Here is a 21,340-nt window from a genome sequence, read left to right on the forward strand (position 1 = left end):
GGCTTAGTTCACAAAGAAAACAACGTATATATATAAAAAAAAAGGATTTCTTTATTTCTATTATTATATATTATATAATTACTATATATACTATTATTTATTTATTGCTTTATTTCTTTCTGTTTCCTTCTCTTTTCTCTTGGAAAGAGAAAAGATCAGAAGAGGAAAAGAAAGGTGCACTTTAATGTTTGGCTGCACTTATATACTGAATGGTTTCACCCCTTCTCCTTTTCTATTGGTTCCTTCGCTCCTAAAAGTCCAAAGAATTTCCCATTATATTTGGGGTGTCTTTCACAAAGTGTACATGGGGTTTTTGGATCTCAGCTCTGTATCTGTGGCTCTCTTCCAAAACTAACCCCAATTGTAATTTTATCTTCAGGAAATGTAAAAGCCCACCAGGTCATGATGCCCCACAGATCCTGGAGTGTGCTTAAGCTTCTTGAAAAATAGCCTTGGCTTTTAATAGTCTCCATCCATCCATCCATCCCAGCTGTTTCCAGTGGACAGTGAGGACATGGTGGCCAAGGACTGTTCTGTGGGTTCATGTGTGCTGTGCTCTGAATAAGGGCAGAGCAGAATGGAATGTGACTGCAGGAGAGTAAAGGAGCTCTGCTGCTGGTGATGGTTCTGTGGCTTGTTAGGTTCAGGGCAGTCAGGGTTAGGAAATACTATCATGAAATATGATCATTTTCTTAAAACTCGAGAGTTAAGTGGCATCACAATGACCAAGACAAACTCACTGTAATATTGGGAAATGAAAACAATAAATCATAATATAAAAGCCAGGACACCTGGTTCCCATTTCCAAGGCTTTATTTGGAGAGCAGTTGAGAAAGAGGAATGAATCATCTTAGACAAGATGATCTTAGTGGGCTTTTTCAACCTTAACGATTCTATGATCCAGGCAAGAGTAAGGGATTGTTGCAGCAGAGGGATGACCATGGCAGCTTCTTGGCCACTACAGGGGATAAAGATCATCCTCAGGGTCCCCTGGCTATTGCAGCTCCCAATGGGATCAAGCATGAGCAATGTTTGGTGCAAACCACCCATGCATTGTATCTTCTACATGGGTAAAAGGCAAAAATAGCCATTGAGGACAATTGCAGAGAGTGACCTTGCATGCCAAGCCAGCAGAGTCAGACAAAGGAAATGCAATGGAAGCTGAGGGTTGGACAGGAGAGTTAAGTTAGCCAGTGTCTGTCATCATGTCCCATTGGGTTTTGTCATTTTCAAGATGCATTTGCAAGGTGCAGCAAATGAGAATGTGGAAAGTGATGACGCTCTTGCAGCAAATTGGTTTTACCTCTGGGTGTTTCCATTGCTTCTGTTTCTTTTGTTGATGATTTGAGGCCAAGCTCTGCTCTCTGCTGTAAAGCCATTTCCCTGGTAGCAAACCCGGGTGGCTTCAGCTGGCTCTTAGCGCAAGATGTCAGCAAAGCCAAGCTGTGTTCAGCAGGGATGTTTTGTATCTCTCTTTCCATCAGGGGGTCCGCTTCTGTACAGTGATGTGAAGTTTGTCTACAACTCACAGCAGCTGAATGGCACCCAACGAGTGCTACTGGACAATGTCATCTCAGAGGAGCAGTGCCGGGAGCTTCACAGGGTGGCCAGTGTGAGTGGACTGTGGGGATGTGGCTGCCTTATGGGTTCAGTATTTGATGCTCTCTCAAATGTTTGGCTTGTCAGAGCTGAGTTCTGACTGTCCACAGAGAGGTTCAGGGCTTGCTCCTTGATCCTGGGTGTTGCAGATGGTGGTGTGATGCCAGTGGAGAGCAGTCAGATGCTTAGCCCAGTAACATACCCTTAGCTCCAGCACAGGAGCTGCTGATCTTTCTTGGGCTGGTCCTGTGGGATTAGGGAAGAGGGTCCTGGTTGATTCCATTCCCTCTCTCCTGAGGAACCACTTCACCATCACCCACGTTTGTGTCTGTCCTGGCAGGGGATCATGTTGGCTGGAGATGGCTATCGGGGCAAAACCTCTCCCCATACCCCAAATGAGAGGTTTGAAGGAGCCACCGTCCTCAAAGCCCTCAAGGTAGAGTTCCCATTTCTCCTCTCCTTTTCCCCCCTAGCTGATATGGCTCTAACTCCTCCCTCTTTGTCCCTGCCCAGTATGGCTACGAGGGTCGTGTCCCACTGAAGAGTGCCCGGCTCTTCTACGACATCAGTGAGAAGGCCCGCAGGATCGTTGAGTCCTACTTCATGCTTAACTCCACGCTCTACTTCTCCTACACACATCTGGTGTGCCGCACCGCTCTCTCTGGTGAGCCTTGAGGGTGGCACTGGGCTTGGGGTTGAGGCCCCTATGGGGGGGAGACAGTGGGACAGGTGGGGATGTGAGTCTAGGAGTCTTGTCTCTTTTGGCTGGTGCTTGAAGTGATGGCCAAGAGCTGGGCAAAGTCACTCATTTGTAGTGTGGGCACTGCTGTCCCAAGGAAGCTCATTTCTGGGCTGTCTCTTGCTCTCAGTGTCTTCTTCATCTTTTCTCTTCTTTTTTCTCCATCTCACTGATCCTTCTCCTTTCCATCCCCCTGCTCTCTAGCTCTCTTCCTATCAATAACAAAAAAGCAAAGCTGTGCAAATCTGGCTCCTCACATTTGCCTTTTCTCCCCAACATTTTCTTTCCTCCTCTTGCTTGTCACCACCACCTAGAGTGGGACCAAGGGTACGCTTGCAAGACACCACAGAGCACATAAACAACCCCTTTTCCTTTCCTCCCCATGGTCCTGCCTAGGCCAGCAGGAGAGGAGGAATGACCTGAGCCACCCCATCCATGCTGACAACTGCCTCCTGGACCCTGAGGCCAACGAGTGCTGGAAGGAGCCTCCTGCCTACACCTTTCGGGACTACAGGTAGGAAGGATGGGACTGCTCCTAGTGTTCTCCCAGGTTTGAGCACCCTGGTGCATCCCAGTAATGGCAGAAGTGACATCCAACAGATCAGTTCTGGTAGTGGTGAGCATCACGGCTAAGCTGCAAGCTGGAGTTTAACTGCAGTGGCTCTGCTGTATTTTAGGGTGAGGGGATCCCAGTGTGGCTGAGAGGACTGTATGTCTGTGAGGCTTTTTTGGTGCAAAACGGAAGAGTGGAAGCTGGTGTAACTCAGGGAACATTTTGAGAACTGTCCCCTGGTCAAGGAGCAATCTGCTGGCTCTCAGTTGTGGCTCCTCAAAGCAGCAGCAGATTGCTCTGGGTGATGGGAGAGGAAGCAGAGAGGGCTGTCCCCTCTCTCAGGATAATAGACCCGGAGCAGTCATCTCCACTGGGTTTTTCTGCTCCCCACAGTGCCCTCCTCTACATGAATGCAGATTTTGAAGGTGGCGAATTCATCTTCACCGAAATGGATGCCAAAACAGTGACGGTGAGTCAGTGCTCTGTCCTGGCTGAGCTGTACACACCAGGCAGGAACCCTACGTGGTCCTGAGGCTGGACACCCAGCAGGGCCCTGGGCCACAGGGAACCCAGATGTGGCCATCGTGTGCAGCTCTGCTGCCCTTGCCACCCTCAGTGCCTCTTTTCCTGCAGGCATCCATCAAGCCCAAGTGCGGGCGAATGGTCAGCTTCTCGTCGGGTGGAGAGAACCCACATGGGGTGAAGGCGGTTACCAAAGGGCAGCGGTGTGCTGTGGCTCTCTGGTTTACCTTGGACCCACTTTACAGAGAGCTGGTGAGTCCCTCCATCACTGTGTTAGGGGAGATGGGAGGCACCTAGAATCCCAGGGGGAGCTAGAGCAACCTTAGCCTCCAGTCCATTATGTTTCTTTCCACTCCATCTCCCTGCAGCTGCATTCCCAGCAGGGACATGAGGATACAAGGAGGGAGGAGCTATTTAGGAGATCCCACAACAGCTTTGTCTGCTGTCTGATGGGTACCCAGGGGTACAAACCCCTGTCCAGTCTTGGCTGGAATGCTGAGCTGCTCCCGGATCTCTGTGTGCAAAGCTGGGGCTGTCCATTCCTGACACCTAGTGGTCAATAACCCAACGACAGGGAAGAGTGTGTGCAATAAGGAACTTAAAAGCAGGAGAGAAGACAACTTTTCACAATGGTAGACAGCAGTAAAGCAAGGGGAAAAGGCTTTACGTCCCTCCTTGTTTAGTTTAGCTGTTAAGTGGAAAGCCCAGAGAGGTCATGGATGCACCATCCATGGAGGTGTTTGAGGCTAGACAGATGGTGATAATGGAGCTGCAGTATGATACTCTGCCCCATCCCCTGCAGCCTCTGGAGCAAGAAGGGAAATAGGTACAGAGGTGAACAGTGACTGCATTCATTCTGCCCAGCACAAGTCCATGCTGCCCTCCTGGGACACTGCAGTTCTTTGGAGGAGCTGTGTGCTGCGCTGTGTGAGCTGAGGATGAACACTAAAGCTCTGCTTGGTGGTTTTCCCCCTCCCTTCTTGCAGGAGCGAATCCAGGCAGATGAAGTGATTGCCATGTTGGACCAGGAGCACCTAGGACCCAGTGAAATGAACATCAACCCAAAGGATGAGCTCTGATCTAGGCCAAAGACTTTTTTTTTCTATTAAATATTTATTTAATATTGTTAATCTTATTAGAACCTTTCTATTTTTGTACAGAGATGCTGTATAAATTAACAAGTTAATATGATTGTGGAGTTTTCAGGAGTGCCTCTTCTGTATTTAGCACAGCTCTTGCTGGGCTCCCTGTGCCAGCATCTCCAGCTGGCACTGACATTGCTGCTGTTCCATGTCCCTCCTTAGCACTGCTCAGGACCCATTCAGCCCTACTGTCCCCCCTTGGAGGCCCACTTTTATCTTCCATAGCCCTTCCTTTTATTTTCCTTCCTCTTTGGCTGGAGAAATGTCTCAGGTGTGCTGATGGATACGTCCCCCTGCCAAGCTCTGGCTGGAGAGCCAGCAGTGCTACCCCAGGAAGCATCTCCAGGGTCATGGCTGGAGCTTACCTCTGTGAGCAGCTTTGTTTTGCTCCCTGCTGCTTTGTCTCAATGTCTTTTCAGTGCCTCTCTTCTCCCCTCAGCCACCACTGCTATTTCCAGGACCCAAAACTGGCAGTTTGCTCTTCCTTCTTGCAGCCTTGTCCCATCCTCTTACTGGCTACAATTGCCTTGGACAAGGCTGGTCTCCTCCTAAGGGACCTCAGGAGCAAGATATAGGGAAGCAAGAGCTTAGCAGCATGGAGTGGCTTAGGTTGGAATGGATCCTAAAGATCACTACCTCCTGGCTCTGTCCTCTGGAAATATAGTTGCCGAGGCTGTGGAGGAGATGCTGTTACCTCATCGAAGACGATGGAAGGTTCATCTGCTCCACCTCTTCAGTGCTGTGCCTGCAGGAGGGAATGCTGTGAGTGGCCCGAGCCACTGCTCTGCCTTGGTTCTTGGAGGTCATCTCCCTTCCCCATGTCCTGTGCAGGAGACTGGTAATTGCTTACACAGCCTACGTTTACCACAGCCAGAAGAGAACAGGGGGAGAAGTGGGTGATGGATGGAAAGCAGAATCACTGTGTGCATTGTCCTCTATATGCACCACACCATCACACCCAGTGCTGCACCCTCAGCCCCAGTGGGTGCTGCTTCCTGCTGTGGAGATAACCAGAGCTGTGTCTAAATCCAGGGGAAATAAAACAAATGAGACACCACATTTGGGCCTGTCTTTCTTTATTGAGGTATGAGAGGGGGAGGGTTGGCGCTCCTGCTAGTGCTGCTCACTTTGGGGTTCCTGGCTGTGGTCACACATGCTGCTGCTAGAAGAGCATCAGATGGTGCAGCTTTTTGCCCTCACCCTGCTCTGTGCTACCGGAGCTGCCTGATACACGGCAGGAAAGCTATAAAACAGAAGCACTTCTCTCATTTGCTGCTTTTCCATCACTCAGTTCCAGCCAAGTCTTTCTCAGAGGAGCAATTTTTCTTCTGTAGGAACAGCAGAGTCCTGTAATAAATTTGTTAGCACAAGGCAGATACACCAAAATGCAAGACAGCAGCAAAACCCAGAATGTGCATATATTATCCTTGGGGTCACTCCCTGCCCAGGGCTGCTCTGTGCCTTGGGCAGCAGCAGGGGGAGTAAGTGCCTCTGTGTGCTTACCAATTCCCCACTTCACAGCTGTGGCTAAAGTACTGGAAGCTGTCTGGCACAATAAGGTATAAACTGTGCTGTAGTTGGATCTTCTGCATGTCCTCTTCATTTCCCACGAGCCAAAGGAGTAGAGCAGCTTCATTGGCTCTTAGAGACCCAGGGCCAAGCCGTGGCCAGGAGATGTGCAAGACCTGGGACAAGTGCTGCCTGTTCCTGCTGGTTACAGCCGTGCAGAGCCCAACCTCTTCCCCTGTAAAAAAAAAATAACCATCATTAAGAGAAAAACAAAGACTTGTTGCCACCCACCCACACCCTTGCTCAACCTGGGGGAAAAGAAGGCAAAACAAAACAGCTGGCTCCAGTAACACTGGCAGTGAGATGAAAATAAGCTCGTCCTGCTTGGGGGAAGAATCTAACAAGAAAAGAAAGAAAGAAGCACTTCTACCTTCAGTTTCTACAACTGGAAGCACACACCTCACCAAACCCCACCTGCAAGAGAAATGCTGCACTAGGGGTTTGGGCTGTACACTGGTGGGAGCTAACAACCATCACTTCTGCACAACTCCCATGTCCTAGGGGCCCTACAGCCCACAGCTGGCACACAGGGACAGCAGCCTGCTCCTGGGGAAGGCTACAACAGGGAAAAAAAAAAAAAAAAACCACCAAAAAAAACCCCACCAGGGACTCAGAGGCACCTGGGGTTGTTTGTTCACCTCCTTTCGTTTCGACACCTCGGAGCTGGCTGTGTGCTGCACAGTGCTGCCAGCACAGAGATCGCTGTATGCGATCTGCCAGCCAAATCGGGTGCATGGGTGGAGACTGAATTTTCCCTTTATTTTTGTTTTCAGAAATCCCTTCTGGCTTTGGGTGAGGCGGCAGGAGCTGCGTAGATTCATGTCTGTCTCCTGGTGACAGTTACCTGCCTACAGCCTCCTCCGAGCAGGGGCTGGGCAGGGAAAGCCCTCAATCACTCCACACTGCACTTTTTTTTCATCCTTTTCCTCCTTTCTCAAGAGCCCTGAAAACAGCTCCAGTGTGATGCATGAAATGAGATGGAGCCTTTCACAGAGGCAGCCTATGGATCCAGGAGGGGATGGGGTCTGGTGGCCATAAACCCCAGCTCAAGCACTTTGCTCAGGAAGAAGTGCCTTACACTCACCTGGCACAGCTTTGGTGCTCACTGCCTTGGGCTCTCCCTTCTGCCTTCAATTTCAACACGCAGATGCCCACCAGCACTGCTGCTTTCCTCCAAAATACTTCTTGTTTTGGGGAAAATCCAGTGGGGTTCCTTGCTTTACCCTCTCAGCAGACACAGCAGCATGATGAACTGGCAATCTTAGAATCACAGATGTCCTGAGCTGTAAAAGACCCACAAGGATCATCAAGTCCAACCCCTGGCTCCACACAGGACCACCTAAATTCCAAACTCTGTATCTCAGAACATTGCCCAGACACTTCTTGAGCTCTGGCAAGCTCTGCCATGACCACCGCCCTGGAGAGGCTGCTCCAGCTCTGTGCCACTCTCTCGGGAAAGATCACTTGGGTTGATGGGAGCAATGGACCATTGTGGGTGGACACAGGGCTCTCCTCCACTAGCAGCAGAGATGCTCACAACCTTCCAGAGCGGCACAGATGGAAGGAAACAGCTCTCACCACTCCCAAAAGCTCTCAGTGCAGCAGGAGGACACAATGTGCCCACCAAACCACCTCAGGTGCCCACAGCTCAGTGTCCCCGGCAGGGATCTCAGTCACAGCTAATTTCCTTCCCCCCCCAGGCACCTCCTTAACAATCCCAGTCAGTTGCTGCCCCTGGCTGTACCTGAACATTGCCTGCTGAGAGCTTCCTGTTCTCCCAAGGTCAGTGAGGGCAGGTGGGGGCACATCCAGCCACCCCTCCACCTGAGTCACTGCTGTTACAGTAGAGAAAATCCAACACACACTTGTGGTTTGGGTACCACATTTTACCTTCCATGCAGGGCACAGCTGCTGGGAGCTCCCAAACCCTGCCCTCCTTCCCAGCTTTTTGCATATAAGCACTTTGTCCCATGCTGGATGTGACCCTCAAGCTCTCCTCCCTCCCCCACATACCCACCCCAGTAGCTGTTTGGCCATCTCCTTGGGGCAACATATCCATGCATTTATCTCTCATTTCTGCATGACACATGGATAATTCGATGCAATTGTGCACCCACCCACACCCTTAATTAATCAGGTGGGTTTTTTTTCCCTCTTCCCCCCCCCCCTCCATGTGGCAGTGTGCAATATTTTGTTTCCTAACTGCAGAACGCTGGGGATCTGTTGTAACACTTCTTACCCAATTCCAGTGCTGAGGGCTGTGCAGCCCAGAAGTTGGATCACACGTGTAGAAATCTTCAGCACCATCTCCAGAGGCAATTTCCAAGGAATTAGGAGCTGAATTAATCAGACGCTGGCAGAGGGATTTGGGAAAAAAAACAACAACAAAACAACACAGAACAATAACAACAACAGAACAACCATAAACAAAACCCAACAGCCCTGCCAGCAAACAAAAGCAACTTCAGGAGGAAAACAGGAAGATGCCAGCAGACTCCCTCAGGTGCCATTTAGGAAAAACTGGAGGAAATCAGAGGATCCCTTGGAAAAATCGGAAAGTGTTGCTCGGGTCACACTGCAAAGGGACCATGGGGCTACTACAGCATCCTCCCCTCTGCCTGCTGCCAGCCAGCACCACACTGCAGCTGCTGATGGGGCACTGAGAACAGCTACAGATGGGAGATATCCAGGTGTGACAGTGCTGGGATTGCACAGCAACTGAAAAGGAACAGCCAACAAATGCATGCCCACGCCTCGCAGATGGGCACCTAGCTCACCCCTGTGTACACAGAAGTAGTTTGGGCACTGCTCCCTGGGGTCTCCCTGCAGCCTTCCATACTGGGAAGGCCACACTGGGACTGGGAGGCACCGCGAGCAATGGGAGCCCTGGAGACCAGCACCCATACTGCCAGCAGGGTGCTCAGCAGCCTGCAGGTGCCCAGCACAGTGCTGCAGGCACGTGGGCCCTGGCAGGGTGCTGGGCTCCCCACTCACACTGGGGCAGCTGGGTGCAGCCGTGGGAGCCCCACACTGAGCTGCAGCCAGCTGCTGCTGTGGGAGCTCCTGGCAGGGAAGGTAGAGTGCCTTTCGGCCTCGCTGCACCATGGGGGGAAGCAGGCAGGGCTGCTGCCTTCAGGGTCGGGCTGTCCCCGGCTGCTGCGCGCAGAGCTGCCCCGGCAGAGGGCAGTGGTGCCCCGACCGCAGCGCTCTGCTCCGCACAGAGCCCGAGAAAAGGGCCAAGGACAGGGTAACAGCCTAATGCTTTTTAATTAAGAGGAAAAAAAGGAAGGAGAACAAAAAGGAGGGAGAGAAGGAGAACAAAAAGGAGAGAAAGAAGGAAGGGGAAAAGAAGAGAAGAGAGAAAGGTGAGAAAAGGAGAGAAAAGGAAGAGAGAAAAAGGAAAAAGAAAAAAAAAAGGCCTCTGGCTGCACAGAAGCCTCTCATCTCTGACTGCAGGCTGCTGGAAGAGACGATGTAAGCATCTCCCTCCCATACCATCATGGTTGGTAGCAGGCCAGCTGCCTGTGCAAAGTGCTAAGCATGCCAGGAGGCACCCACCTCATGTCAGAGCAAGTAGCCTCACTTCCTCTGCAGGGGAAGTGGCACAGCCAAAAGAGCCACGGGCTGTGCTGGTTATGGTAGTGCTGGATGAAGAGCCACAGACTGCAGTGTGAGCCAGGAAATAGCTGAAGGCAGCATGGAGACCCTCACCACACACTCAGATGGGGCAAAGTGGGCTGCAGCCTTTGGTGAAAGAAGCACACAACCAAACTGTCGCACAGAACACCAGAAAAACCCAGTCTTACAGCACTGATAAAGCCTTGCCCTGAACGAATGAGAGGACGGTATCAAGAAGGAGCAGTGTATGGGGCAGGGGAGCTCTGTAGGGCTGAAGCCCTGCCCTGGCACTGCCACTTGCTCACCTCCATACAGTGCTCGGTACAAAAAGCTGCATGTTTCATATCTGAGCAAATCAGAAGGCCAAACATTGCAAGCTCATACAGGGTGCTAGGTCTGGGCTGCCACATGTTTTTCCTGCTTCACCAGCAGGAGGAAGGGGATTCTGCCACACAGGGCAGGAGGATCATGGTGAGTATGAACGATGCCCCGCACTGCTCAGACATTTGCTGACTTCTGTTTTGCCCAAAGTTTCACTCCAGGGAGCCACCAGCTTCAGGCTGCTTAGAAACCAGTGCAGGAGGGGCATGCAGGTCTGCAGGGGTTCACAAAACACAGCTGGGAACATTGTGATGGGTCTCTACCCTGAGAACTTCATACCTGTGAACTAATGGTCCCATTATCCAAAGACAAGACTCCAGCAGGTCCATACAGATGGTGAAAAGCAGCAGCGTGGGATTCCTCAGCATGTAAACCCTTGCTGTAACATAAGCAAAAGTAATGAATCCAGCAGTGGTTCACAGCAGACAGCTACTGCAAGCAACAGCAAACATGTTTCAAGCTTACCTGGTTAATAGAAGCCAAAACTCTCACCTGATGCAGTTTGCTCATCCAGAGGCATGGGGCTGAGACAGCAAGTTCCTTCCCTCAGGGCAGCACTTTCTCTCCTTGAGGGCAGCTCGTTCGCTTTTATGCCACATTCGAGCACCCCATGGCTGCCAGAGACCCCAGAGTAGATCCAGGGAGCCATACCCAGAGGCAGGAGCTTCGCTGACCCTTTGGTCAAGGAGAGAAGCAGCAGCAGCATCCAGAAACAAAGGAAATCAGGCAGACGTTCCTCCCTGTGTAATAGTTAACATGGAGTTAACCCCCAAGGGAAGGAACGGAGTTTTACTCTTCAAAGATCTTTGTAGGGGTGGTGGGGTTTTTTTTTAAATGGACCTTTTGATGCCTTCCCAAGCCCTGCCATGTCAGAAAAGCTGTGGGAGGCAGATCTGGGCTCTGTGCAGAAGCCACTGAAGGAGCTGGGCTGTGACTGCGAGGCTCCATCTGACTGAAGACTCCAGACAGACAAAAAGTGGAAGCTGAAGCACAAAATACAGACATACCCACTTTCACAGGAGAAGGGGAAGCCAGCTCAAGGGAAGTACAGACAGAAGGAATTTTCCCTCTCCGTAGTCTCTGCAGGGTGGCAAACGCCTTCCTGGTGCAACTTAATGGGCCTCATTTGAGACTGCACAAAACCACCTCCTCAGCCCCTGCACTGGGCCAAGTTATGACTGCAGAAACAGCCACCAGCAAGTAGTACCTATAGGGACTGAAGCGAACGCATGCAGAGGTGACACTGAGCCCCAGCTGCTCAGCTGGATAAGCAGCAAAGGCTCCTGCTCATTTCCAAGGAGACGCACAGGCAAGAAAAGAAACTGCTTGGGAATGGCGTGTCATTTTCAGTTTGGCTTTTATTTTTCAATGACTTCAACAACAAGGTGTTCCAAAACAGACACAAGACCTGGTAGAGGAAACACTGTCATCACTAGAAGCATCAGTAGATTCTCAGCTCAATTAACCCACAGGCTTTGATGTATCAAAACAACAACAAAAAAACCAACAACAACAACAAAAATCACAGCTCTACAGGGGAGGGTAAAAGCTCCAGCTGCTCAAACTCGCTTTAAGATTCCAGTTACACAGAAGTGCGCTCCACAGTGGTACACAGAAAGGTTTTCACAGCATACATTTTAATCACTAGTGATGCAGCAGCAAAGCTCCATCTCACTGCTGAACTGAAAAGCACATACTGACAATGTTGTGCCCAGACCCCAGGCACGGCATTAACCACATTAACCTTGACAATAGTCAGAAACTTGCTCCTAGAACGAAGGTGTTTTTTGCATCAATATTTTACAACACTGAAGCAGCTCAAAAGGATGGCACAACAGAGATGCAAAACCAGCGGAGGGCACAAACCTGGCTCCCCCCCCAGGAACTTGCAGAGTACCTGCACTAACACTGCCCCAGTGAATCAATTCTCACATGGAGTCAGGAAGAGGCTGACTCGCTTTTTTTTTTCCTAGCATGCTACAAAAGAAGACATAGTAAGTTTTCACACCGAGCACGTTAAATACTTTGAAATCTAGGACGCTGCTCTTTGAAGTGTTACAAAATGAAGTGATAAAACAGGCTCTCAGTACCTGCCCCTTCCCCTCAACTGCAAAGTAACACAGGCATCTCAGTATGAAAAATACAAATATATTTGTCCAGTGACAAGTCATTTGTTATAAGGTATACTGTAGGCATTCTGCATAAAAATAATAATTAAAAAAACCAGAACAAAAACAAACAAAAAAACATTTTATTGTGGTTCTGTCACACCCGGTAGCCCAAGAAGAAATAATAAAAAAATGGCATGTTATGCTGTAGGAAACAAATTACACATACAAAAAAATATATATACACACTTTACAGGGTAACCATCTCGCATTACCAGTCAAAGCTATCCAAAATAGGCTCGCACAGTTACCAAAAGGCAGTCCTAGAATGCAACCTGGCACAAGGGACAAATGGAGGAGATGCTACCCGTGCTACATCCATCTGGGGCACACAGCAGGGCCCAGAAAAAACCCACTGCACTGAAACCAGATCAGTTGGTTGTAGCAAGGAAAGAGGACAAGCTATTTAAAAGCTGCTTTTTCTATCTTTCTTCTGTAAAGAACCAACCAACCAACAACCTTCAGACTTACTGTTAGCAGTAAAAGCCAACTTGAAAGCAGCTGCGCTTAGTTGAGCCTCTTTGGATTTGTTTCCATACGTCAGCCTCACTACCTCAGCCAATATAAATGTGAAAACACATACTCTGTTCAGTTGCTTGTCCACAGTATCACTGGCAGTCATAGAGGAAATGCCTCAGAGCACAGCTGCTGTCTAACCAATGAAAAGAAACAGAAAAATCATTTCAGTTCATGTAAACAGGACTTTTTGCAGTAGCAGTACCAAAGAACTGGTGCGTGTGTTCCAAGGCTGCTGGAAAAGATGCATATATTTAATTACTCTCCACTTCTGGTTGCTGATCACTGAGTCACCAGCAACAACACATACTCCAGTCTATCGCAGACATTGCAAAGGACAGCTCTGCCTTTAACTGACAGGAAACCAATGTAACGTGGTGTACATGAAGGACTGCCTGGGCTTTAGGTGGGCGAAGCCCTGCAATCAGCGTGCAGCTCCTGTTACGTCCTCTGTTCAACTGGAGGACAAGCAGACAAATCCTCCTGCTAAACTGACCAGGCAGTGTATGTTGCAAAGCCTAATTCACTAGCTTAAGTGTCAGTACACAACGGTTGGGTGGGGGACACGTCTGAGTTACCAATGGCTGTATTCGTATTTATATCCTGAAATAAGCAAACCAGGAAATGCAAGGAAGTCTACATTCAAGATGAGAAGAGATTTTTTTTTCCCTGTAGAACACAAAGGAATGGGAAGGAGTGGGTTGCAGGTGGTTGTAAGCGCTGGCCTGTCCAGCAAAGTGCACGTGCTGTCTCCGCTGGAGAATATTACACACAAACAGAGCACTGAGCTCTGTGGGAAGAGGCTGTTTAAGTGCCATGTTTAGCAGACCAATTCCCATTTGGTTTTTGGGATGAACTGTCAGTTTTGGGTTTAGCGACTTTGGTCTTTTCTTTTTTTTTTGAAACTATTTTTTGGGGGCTTTTAAAATCTGATTCTAACCATCCAGCTTTCCAAAGTGGGATTTGCTGGATGAGAGAGACAGCTCGCAGGTCAGGACACTCACAAGGTGTACGAGGGTTGGAAAGTCAAGGAAAGAAGCCCTCTCCCCCCAAAAAATAAAAGAAACCACGAAACAAGAACAACGCCTTCTTACGAAGGCCGACACCTTTTGAGGAAACACCACCCGCCATCCCCCTTCGCTCAGCTCCTTCTATTGCAAGAGCTGGGGTGGAGGCCGCGGTCCGGGAGCGTGGCCTAGACAGCATCAAGGGCATAAGTAGCACGAGCGAGTAAGGAGGCACCCGCCGCCCTCCATCCAGGGATGCAGTAGCAGAAGGAAGACAAACGAAGGGCTGAGCAGTCTGTGTCCGAGGCGGGGTGGAGCGGTGCTGTTGGGGCTCACTCCCCTTCCTCCTTGATGCGTTGCTGTTTGTTGCGCCGGGCATCCATGTCAAAGTTGAAGTCGTTCCACTCGTCGCGGGGCGGGAAGGAAATGGTTTGGCGGAGAGTAAAGCGGACCGCGTCGATGACCCGCTCCCCCCGGGTTTCGCTGGAGCCCACGCTGACGGTGGAGGCACCGCTGGGGGTACGCAGGAGGTGGGGAGGAGAGGAGAAGTCATGGAGCTGCCGGTGGTCCAGGATACCCTTCCAGATGGCATGGCGGAACTGCTCTGGGATCTTGAGGCTCACCAGATCCTGCAAGGCAAGGAGCAGGGCTTAACGGGGCAGGCCCTGCGCAATCCGGAGGGGTCAGGGCTCCGGCAGAAGCAGCCTCTGGGCCACTCTGCTTCTGGCTAACCCATGGTGGCTGCAACGTTATTACAGAAGCCACTAGTCCTGAAGGTGGCTCACCCCTTCTGAACAAGCACGTGGAGCTGACAGGCAGCAGGGACGGATGACATGAGGGCCACTGTGAAGTGACACATTCATGCATGAAGTACGATGACCTAAAGCTACAAGTTTAACTGGACTGCAGGCCTCCAGAACACTGCGGAGAGTTCTGAAGGTTGTCTGTGGTGGGGGGAAGCTGGACTGCAGAAGTTCAACAGCTTTGAAAACTTCAGGGCTTATGTCAAAGCTTGCAAAAGGATTTTACAATTGAAGTTTGGGCTCCAGTATTCAAAGCTCTGGGTCTGACTCTATTGAAAGTGCCTCAATTACTTGAACAAACCCAACATTTAAGATAGAAGCCTAAACTTAAAGAAATGAACTTTGAGGCCCTGTATTCCTACAGGTACATTACCTGAGGGCAGTATTAGCTAATTCTGGGAAATGTGATATTGGCTTCTGGAAAAAATTAGAATAAAATTAGCAACCAGCTTTGGGTAATTTGGGTCAGCTTTTCTAACTAGAGCATCAGCAGAAGGCAGACAGCCCAGACTAGGGAGCATCATGGCCTTGCAAAGTCTTGGGGCAGAAATGGGAGGGCCAGCTCTCCAGAGAGCAGCTGCGCAGGAGAGGAGGAAGCAACCCTGCAGCAAGAGCCATGCAAGAGAAAGGAGAGCTGGGCTGAGATGCCAGTGGCAAGGGAAGATTGTTAAGGCAAGGCCAGAGAACAGGAGCAGGGAGAGAAAAATGCAGACCACTTCTGGACAGCCTACTTGTCTGCAGGCAAGTGAGGTGTTTCAGGGTGGTGTAAACTGAAACCAAGCCTTGCAGAATTAAACAGGCATGTGGGCTGGGGCCGCTCTGGGGGCTAAAAAGGACAGCAGTGGGGAGGAAGAGATACTCTCTCTCCATGCTAGGCAAGGCAGTTACAACACTAGTGCTGGCACTGTGTCCAGCCTCTTTTTACCTGCCAGACAGTCTTCCCCTGTGTGCAACAGCCTTAAATCCAACAAATCACCAAAAGTAAAATAAAATACTGAGTCTGGATTTCTGACTTGTTCCTATGTCAGGGCCAAGAGAGCAAACAAAGGAAACGGTGAGGAGTTACTTACATCCATGGAGTAATGCTCAATCTGATAGATGGTGGTCAGCCCTTGGGTCGTGAAATAATCCACACAGGATGAGCAGCCCAACCTCGCTAAGAAGCTGCAGAGGAGGAAGGAAGGAAGGAGAGAGAAAAAAGGATCACCCTGGCTGCAACAGCCCAAACCACAGAAAAACCAAACACACAGCCAACCTGCAGCAACAGGAGATGAAGCTTTCACCCTTTGCTTGACCTTCTCCAAGGTACCCCAGGCCAGCAAGCCACATCACTGCCACATCAAATGAATGAGGCAGTCCTTTAAGCTTGCTGCCTAGAAGACAACCCTCATGACAGCACCTTGCAGTAGTCAAAAGCTGGTGCTGCAGCCCAGATCTTGGGGCAGGAAAGCTTGTAAGATCCAGCTTGCTTCACCCAGAAGGTGGCTGTGCCTATGGCAGCACATCGCATAGATAGAGGGTGTCACCAAAGCAGCTGTTTTGGGGCTCATCACACACCCAAAGTAATTCACATCAGCATGTTCCTCTCTAAGCAAAAAGGATCACGGGGAGCATCTTTCAACCTGTTCAACTTAACGGAGGGCAAAGGGGACACATCAATAGGAAGGACGCTTGTATTTCTGACCCCAGTCACAGCTTACTGCAAGTACACAGGAGAAAAAAGTACCAGTATCAATAAAAACTTCTGCAAGACACCCTGTCTTACTGCAGGGCACCCTCAGCTCCACCAGATTCTGCATTCCTTGGCTTTTCCTGCAGTCCTTCTGTCCCTGTTTCTCTCAGCTGCTCAGAGATGTGGGTTTGAGACTTGGGTGCCCAGAGGGTGCCAGCCTCAGGACTGCCAAACCCACCAAGATCCAGTGCTCCAGGAGAGAATGGGGCAAGGAACTCGGCAGAGCACTTTAGGTTCCCAGCACAAGGCCTCTGCTCCCCAAAGGCAGGGAATGTCTAGCCTGCTTCTGCTCACCTGACAATGCTGCAGTCTGTGGGGTATGGAGGAGGGGGAGTGCAGTGGGACGTTGAAGGCATGGAGAGGGGAGGAGGCAGCGCCTGCGTGGGGCTGAGGCCATTCATGTCACCGGTCATGGCCATGTGGGTGCCCATCATGGGAACTAGAGAAGAGAAGGAGGAAACACACTGTTACCAAAGCATCCCCGCACCCTGCTTTACCCCAAGAACAGCACAATCACAGCCCAGGCAGCCTTGAACCCTTGCAGAGCAGGCTCACAAGAAATTTAAGGCCTCAGTGACTGCACAAAGACCAGATGACACAGAGTTCTGCTGCTCTCCACTCACTGAAGCTGCTACTGGCAGCACTGCGTCTGCAAACAGGCTCAGTAACAAACCTCAGCGAGCAGTGGGCATCTCATCTTTCCCTGCTGCAGGAAAGGAGTGGAACTGAGCCAGCAGAGTAACCCAATACAGAAGCCAAACAGCTTTGTTTCCAGAGACACTGAGCACCCGAAGGGGATCAGCAACAGGTGCGGGCGAGAGCCCAGCACTTCCAAAATAAAAAAAAAAAGCAACTCTTAGACCCCAGAACCACGTCTGTCATCCTGGATTTACAAGGCTGCTGAGCACTCTTCAGCAGCCAGGAGGAAGCAGGTTACAGAGCTGCGAGCTGCAGATATTTCCTCTGAAACTAAGAGGTGCCTTAACTGAAGTGAGGGAAAAAGTTGCCAATATTTCCAAATCCTGTGCTGGGAAAGGAAGATGAAAGAAGCCTTGAAAGACAGACAGCAGAGCAGCCAGCCAGATTTGCATTGAGAAGGGGGCTCTGTCATCCCTGTGAGGCTCAGAGCAAGATGCTGCAGCCTGGATAAGGCAGGTGATATGCCCTGTGGCACAACAGTACCTCAGAGATGCAGTCTCCTTCCCCAGATTAGCAAGAAACACACAGAGAACAGGAGAAAGAGCAGGAATGGTTTCTTACTGTTTGTTCCCATGCCGTCAGGGATGGTGGTTGGGGTCAGTGCATTGCGCTGCTGGGGGTTTATGAGCTGGCTGACCGAGGGCAGCTTGTTCATGCTGTTCATCTTGCTGAGCGGAGGCGAGTTGGAGCCATAGGATGACTGTGACTGTATGGAGGTCCTGCAAAACAAAGAGGCATTACAATAGGATTCACAGCATTTGATTCAGAGTGCACATCCAAGGGGATACGTTTTTCTGCGTGAGGCAGTGCTGAGCCACTGCTAGAGAAATTACCAATGCCGTGGGAGAGCTGTAGCTAAATGTTATTGCAGAGAGGATCAACAAGAACTAAGAAATTTCCCAGGCATTCTGCTGACTTAACGCACCAAATAGTGAATTACTGAAGAAAAAGAGCAGCTTTGCTTCATTGCTTTTGGTTCAGATTTTTTTTTAATTATTATTATTTTTAAGGAAAACATTTCCACATAGCTTTCTAAGTTCTTTTTCATATGAAAAAGCATGTGACCACAGAGAGTTTAGCATGGAAATATTTTTTTTTCTGAGTTCTGGCAACTGTTGTCTGGCTTTGCACATGTTTTCCTCAACAGAAAAAGCTCTCATGCCATCCTATACTTCCCTAAAACCTGATTTCAGACAATTTTGAGAGCAGGAAGCATTTTCTACCTTTTTTCCTCCAAAACTCACGGTCATTCACGTATCAAGCTATTACCACGTGCATACATAAAAAGCAGAGGCTCTTTTGCTCAGGACAGACTCGCCACACCTCAGGGAACAAGATGCTGAGGCGCAGCTTTTGTTGGTGTTAAAGAGAACTTGGCACTCACACCCTGCAGGCTGCTTGAGGAGAGTATCAGATTCCTGCAACCATTCAACAGCAGCGCTGACCTCCCTCAAGCCCAGACAGCCCCAGACTCCATCCAGCATACCCACGAACAAGGCCAGAGGCTTGCTTGCAAGCTCCTCCCTCCCCAGCTCCAACAGGGCTGCAATCCCACCTCATAGCAACCCCTGGGGCTGCTTCAGAACAGCAGCTTCCAGCTTGGGTTACGGCTGGGGCAGCCCATCCTGAATGGGGTCTTAGCTGGACTATGCAGAACGCGATCATTAAAGCAGGCCCACCAGCACACTTGGCAGAGTGCTGCCATGCCATAAGAGCAGGCTCTCTCTCTGAACACCAAGGGCGTTCGCAAGACTGGGCAAAGGCACTCAGGAAGCGGGCACACTTCCCAAACATGACATACCCTTGCAATCCTGCTGGAGATCGGTGCTCATTCAGCCTCGGTGCATGTGAAAGGGCACATTCCCTCTTATTCCCCATTGGGAAACTTGTTTGTTTGGGTATAACTGGCTACACACCAATTCCTGGGAACTGGCTTTCCATCTATGCAAAGGGAGTAGTTAACTGCTTGCAATAAGTAAAGTGTAAAGGAAAGAAAAGGTTAATTCCTGGGTAATTTATTAAAACCTTCAGCACTCAAGGTCAAGTCTCATACAATTACACTGTCTCCAGCTACCTGCACTTTTAAAGCTTGTGATTTTGGGTGGAGAAATGTCTATGCTAACAGGCTAGAATATCTAAGGCCATGAAAAAAATGTTAGCTAATTACACAATTACAGGAGGTACAGAAGGGTGTGAACTGTCCTTCGGCAGTGAAGATGCAGGACAAGATCCAGCAAACTTCATAGACTCAAGGAAGTAGAAAGCACAAGAAGCTTCACAAATTAATATTAATGACAGCAGCAACTCCCAAGGGGAAGTGAAACCGTGCCATGAAGTTCAGGCCCAACTTTTGAGAGCGAAGGGAACAATTCAGATCAGAGGTTTCAGTTCACCAATTATGAAGTTGAGGCTAGCCATAAAATTCAAGTCAGACAGACACCTCAAGAGGCCTCTGGATTTAGGACTGAAATTAATGCCTATATTTTACAAGTTCAGGAACCCAGCCTGAGCTTCAGCTGAAGTTGATAGAGCAAAGTCTGCATGATATGCAAGTGAGGAAGTAATTGTGCGCAAGAGCCTCCATAGCAAGATTCCAAATCAAATCAGAGACTTCCCAAGAGAGATTTCTTTTGCCTACTGAAGTTCAGGGCAGGGTTTTATTTACAGACCTCATGATTCTGTACCCTTTTTCCATCTGTTGGTACAAAACAAGATTCTCCATAGAGGCCAGGAGTGGGCCTAACTGTGCTCTCTATGCCGCCAACAGTCATCTCATTAGAATTAGTTCAGCTCCTTCAGAACAACAGGGAAAAAAAAGCAAACAGACAAAAGCCAATTCAAAGCACCCCATGCTACACGAAGCAAATGCATACTTCCACTTAGAGCTTACGGACTCCATTCTTATCTCATCTGTACTTCTAAGAATCAAGATTAGCTCTGCAAAGACAATCAAACCCAAGCAAATAAAACAGGAGAAAAACAAAAGCGTTTTTCTGTACCCATAATCATTTTCTATTAAATTATTCAGTCACATAACCAGACGTGTAAATCCTAAAGAAAGCCATCTAGCCAAAGAAGAGTCCCAAGATAAACCAAGATGCAAAATTTTATTCAAAATTAATATCACACATCAATATAGCAACAGCCTTAGAAACACAAGAAAATGTTTTTGGTATTAAACACACAATCTACATGGTGTTTGTGGATTCATTTAAAATATATTGCTTTTTTTCTTTTTTTAAAAATAGATATAAGAATGTCATGCACAGTGATTTTCATTAAAATCACACTTACTACATCTCAAGAAAGATTAGAAGTAGGAGCATTAACATTTCTTTGATATCAATGCCAATGAAATGCATCTTAATATCAAGGTATAAGGACTTCAGTTAAGAGACTATTATAGTTCTTGGAACAGTCTGATACAAAAGGCACTGAGTCACATTCTGCAACTGATTTTTCTCTCTTCAAGTGGCAAGGTAATTATTTATCCAGTAAGGTTTGTAGCTATGCAAGCTCATACGAGAGCAACCAACTCTCGTGCTTCAAGGCATATACTGATCATCTCAAGAGGTCAGGAAGGAACTTACTCTCCCACATATCAAGCACAGTTCAGTTCACAGGTTACCTTATATAATTCTGTGCTTTCCTAGCTCAGTGGGTATCAGCCCTTTTCCAGAGGTAGGAAACTGCTTTCATAGACCAATTATCTGATTCAGTAGACAGGTCCTAGGAGTCTTCATTAACTTTAGATAAGCACATCATAATGTAAGCAGCATTAATGCAAATGACAAAGCTTTAGTAAGTGCAAGAGTAGGACAGCTCAGAGTTGGAGAGTAAGAACTCATCCCAGCCCTGGTGCCTACAGTTTGCTGTCCGTGAAGACCTAGAGCTATTCACAATGCAGAGACCCAAGAGGAGCCGAGTTCTGGGCCTGCTTTTCCTCATGTTGGCCACAGCAAGGACAGAAGGATTACACCCCAAGTTCATATACGGTTTGAGTGCCCAACGACAACTTTTTTTCAAGTAGGGATGCCCACTGGGTTGCATAACCTTGGGATGCCAACATGTCTAATAACGACACAAATAACACAGAAACTCGGTTGCACTCACCCATTTACAAGGCTTATGAAACAGGACACTAAGAAGTAGAGATTCCCTTGTTCTTCACATCTCAAAAAGGTGCAGTTTTAAGCTACCAACGGTGCATCTTTTCAACCACAAAAGTGGTTTGCAAGCTTAGTAACCAACTGAGAGCATGGAAGGGAGAAGCTCTGACTGTCACAAGGTAG

General features: G+C 49.0%; 2 protein-coding genes across 5 annotated transcripts in view; one reads left to right on the top strand and one right to left on the bottom strand.

Annotated features, from left to right (window-relative positions):
* Nucleotides 1-4,776, top strand: part of P3H2 (prolyl 3-hydroxylase 2) — a 53,551-nt gene extending 48,775 nt beyond the window's left edge. The window contains exons 9-15 of the mRNA XM_065748428.1: nucleotides 1,485-1,612; nucleotides 1,940-2,035; nucleotides 2,113-2,263; nucleotides 2,735-2,852; nucleotides 3,285-3,360; nucleotides 3,525-3,665; nucleotides 4,400-4,776. Of these exons, the coding sequence (XP_065604500.1) occupies nucleotides 1,485-1,612; nucleotides 1,940-2,035; nucleotides 2,113-2,263; nucleotides 2,735-2,852; nucleotides 3,285-3,360; nucleotides 3,525-3,665; nucleotides 4,400-4,492 (803 nt within the window). The 3' untranslated portion in view covers nucleotides 4,493-4,776. The remainder of the gene's footprint in view (nucleotides 1-1,484; nucleotides 1,613-1,939; nucleotides 2,036-2,112; nucleotides 2,264-2,734; nucleotides 2,853-3,284; nucleotides 3,361-3,524; nucleotides 3,666-4,399) is intronic.
* An 8,917-nt stretch (nucleotides 4,777-13,693) lies between these two features.
* Nucleotides 13,694-21,340, bottom strand: part of TP63 (tumor protein p63) — a 93,230-nt gene continuing 85,583 nt past the window's right edge. For 3 of the 4 annotated variants that reach the window (XM_065748503.1, XM_065748502.1, XM_065748504.1), the window contains 4 exons: nucleotides 17,610-17,767; nucleotides 16,644-16,788; nucleotides 15,688-15,781; nucleotides 13,694-14,443 (listed from right to left, as the gene is read on the bottom strand). In XM_065748503.1, the coding sequence (XP_065604575.1) occupies nucleotides 14,147-14,443; nucleotides 15,688-15,781; nucleotides 16,644-16,788; nucleotides 17,610-17,767 (694 nt within the window). In that variant the 3' untranslated portion in view covers nucleotides 13,694-14,146. The remainder of the gene's footprint in view (nucleotides 14,444-15,687; nucleotides 15,782-16,643; nucleotides 16,789-17,609; nucleotides 17,768-21,340) is intronic. The other variant, XM_065748505.1, reaches the window with a different exon arrangement.

Source organism: Cyrtonyx montezumae, unplaced genomic scaffold (assembly GCF_038088225.1).
Source record: "Cyrtonyx montezumae isolate F1298 unplaced genomic scaffold, pur_monq_1.0 scaffold_5, whole genome shotgun sequence".
Taxonomy (NCBI): domain Eukaryota; kingdom Metazoa; phylum Chordata; class Aves; order Galliformes; family Odontophoridae; genus Cyrtonyx; species Cyrtonyx montezumae.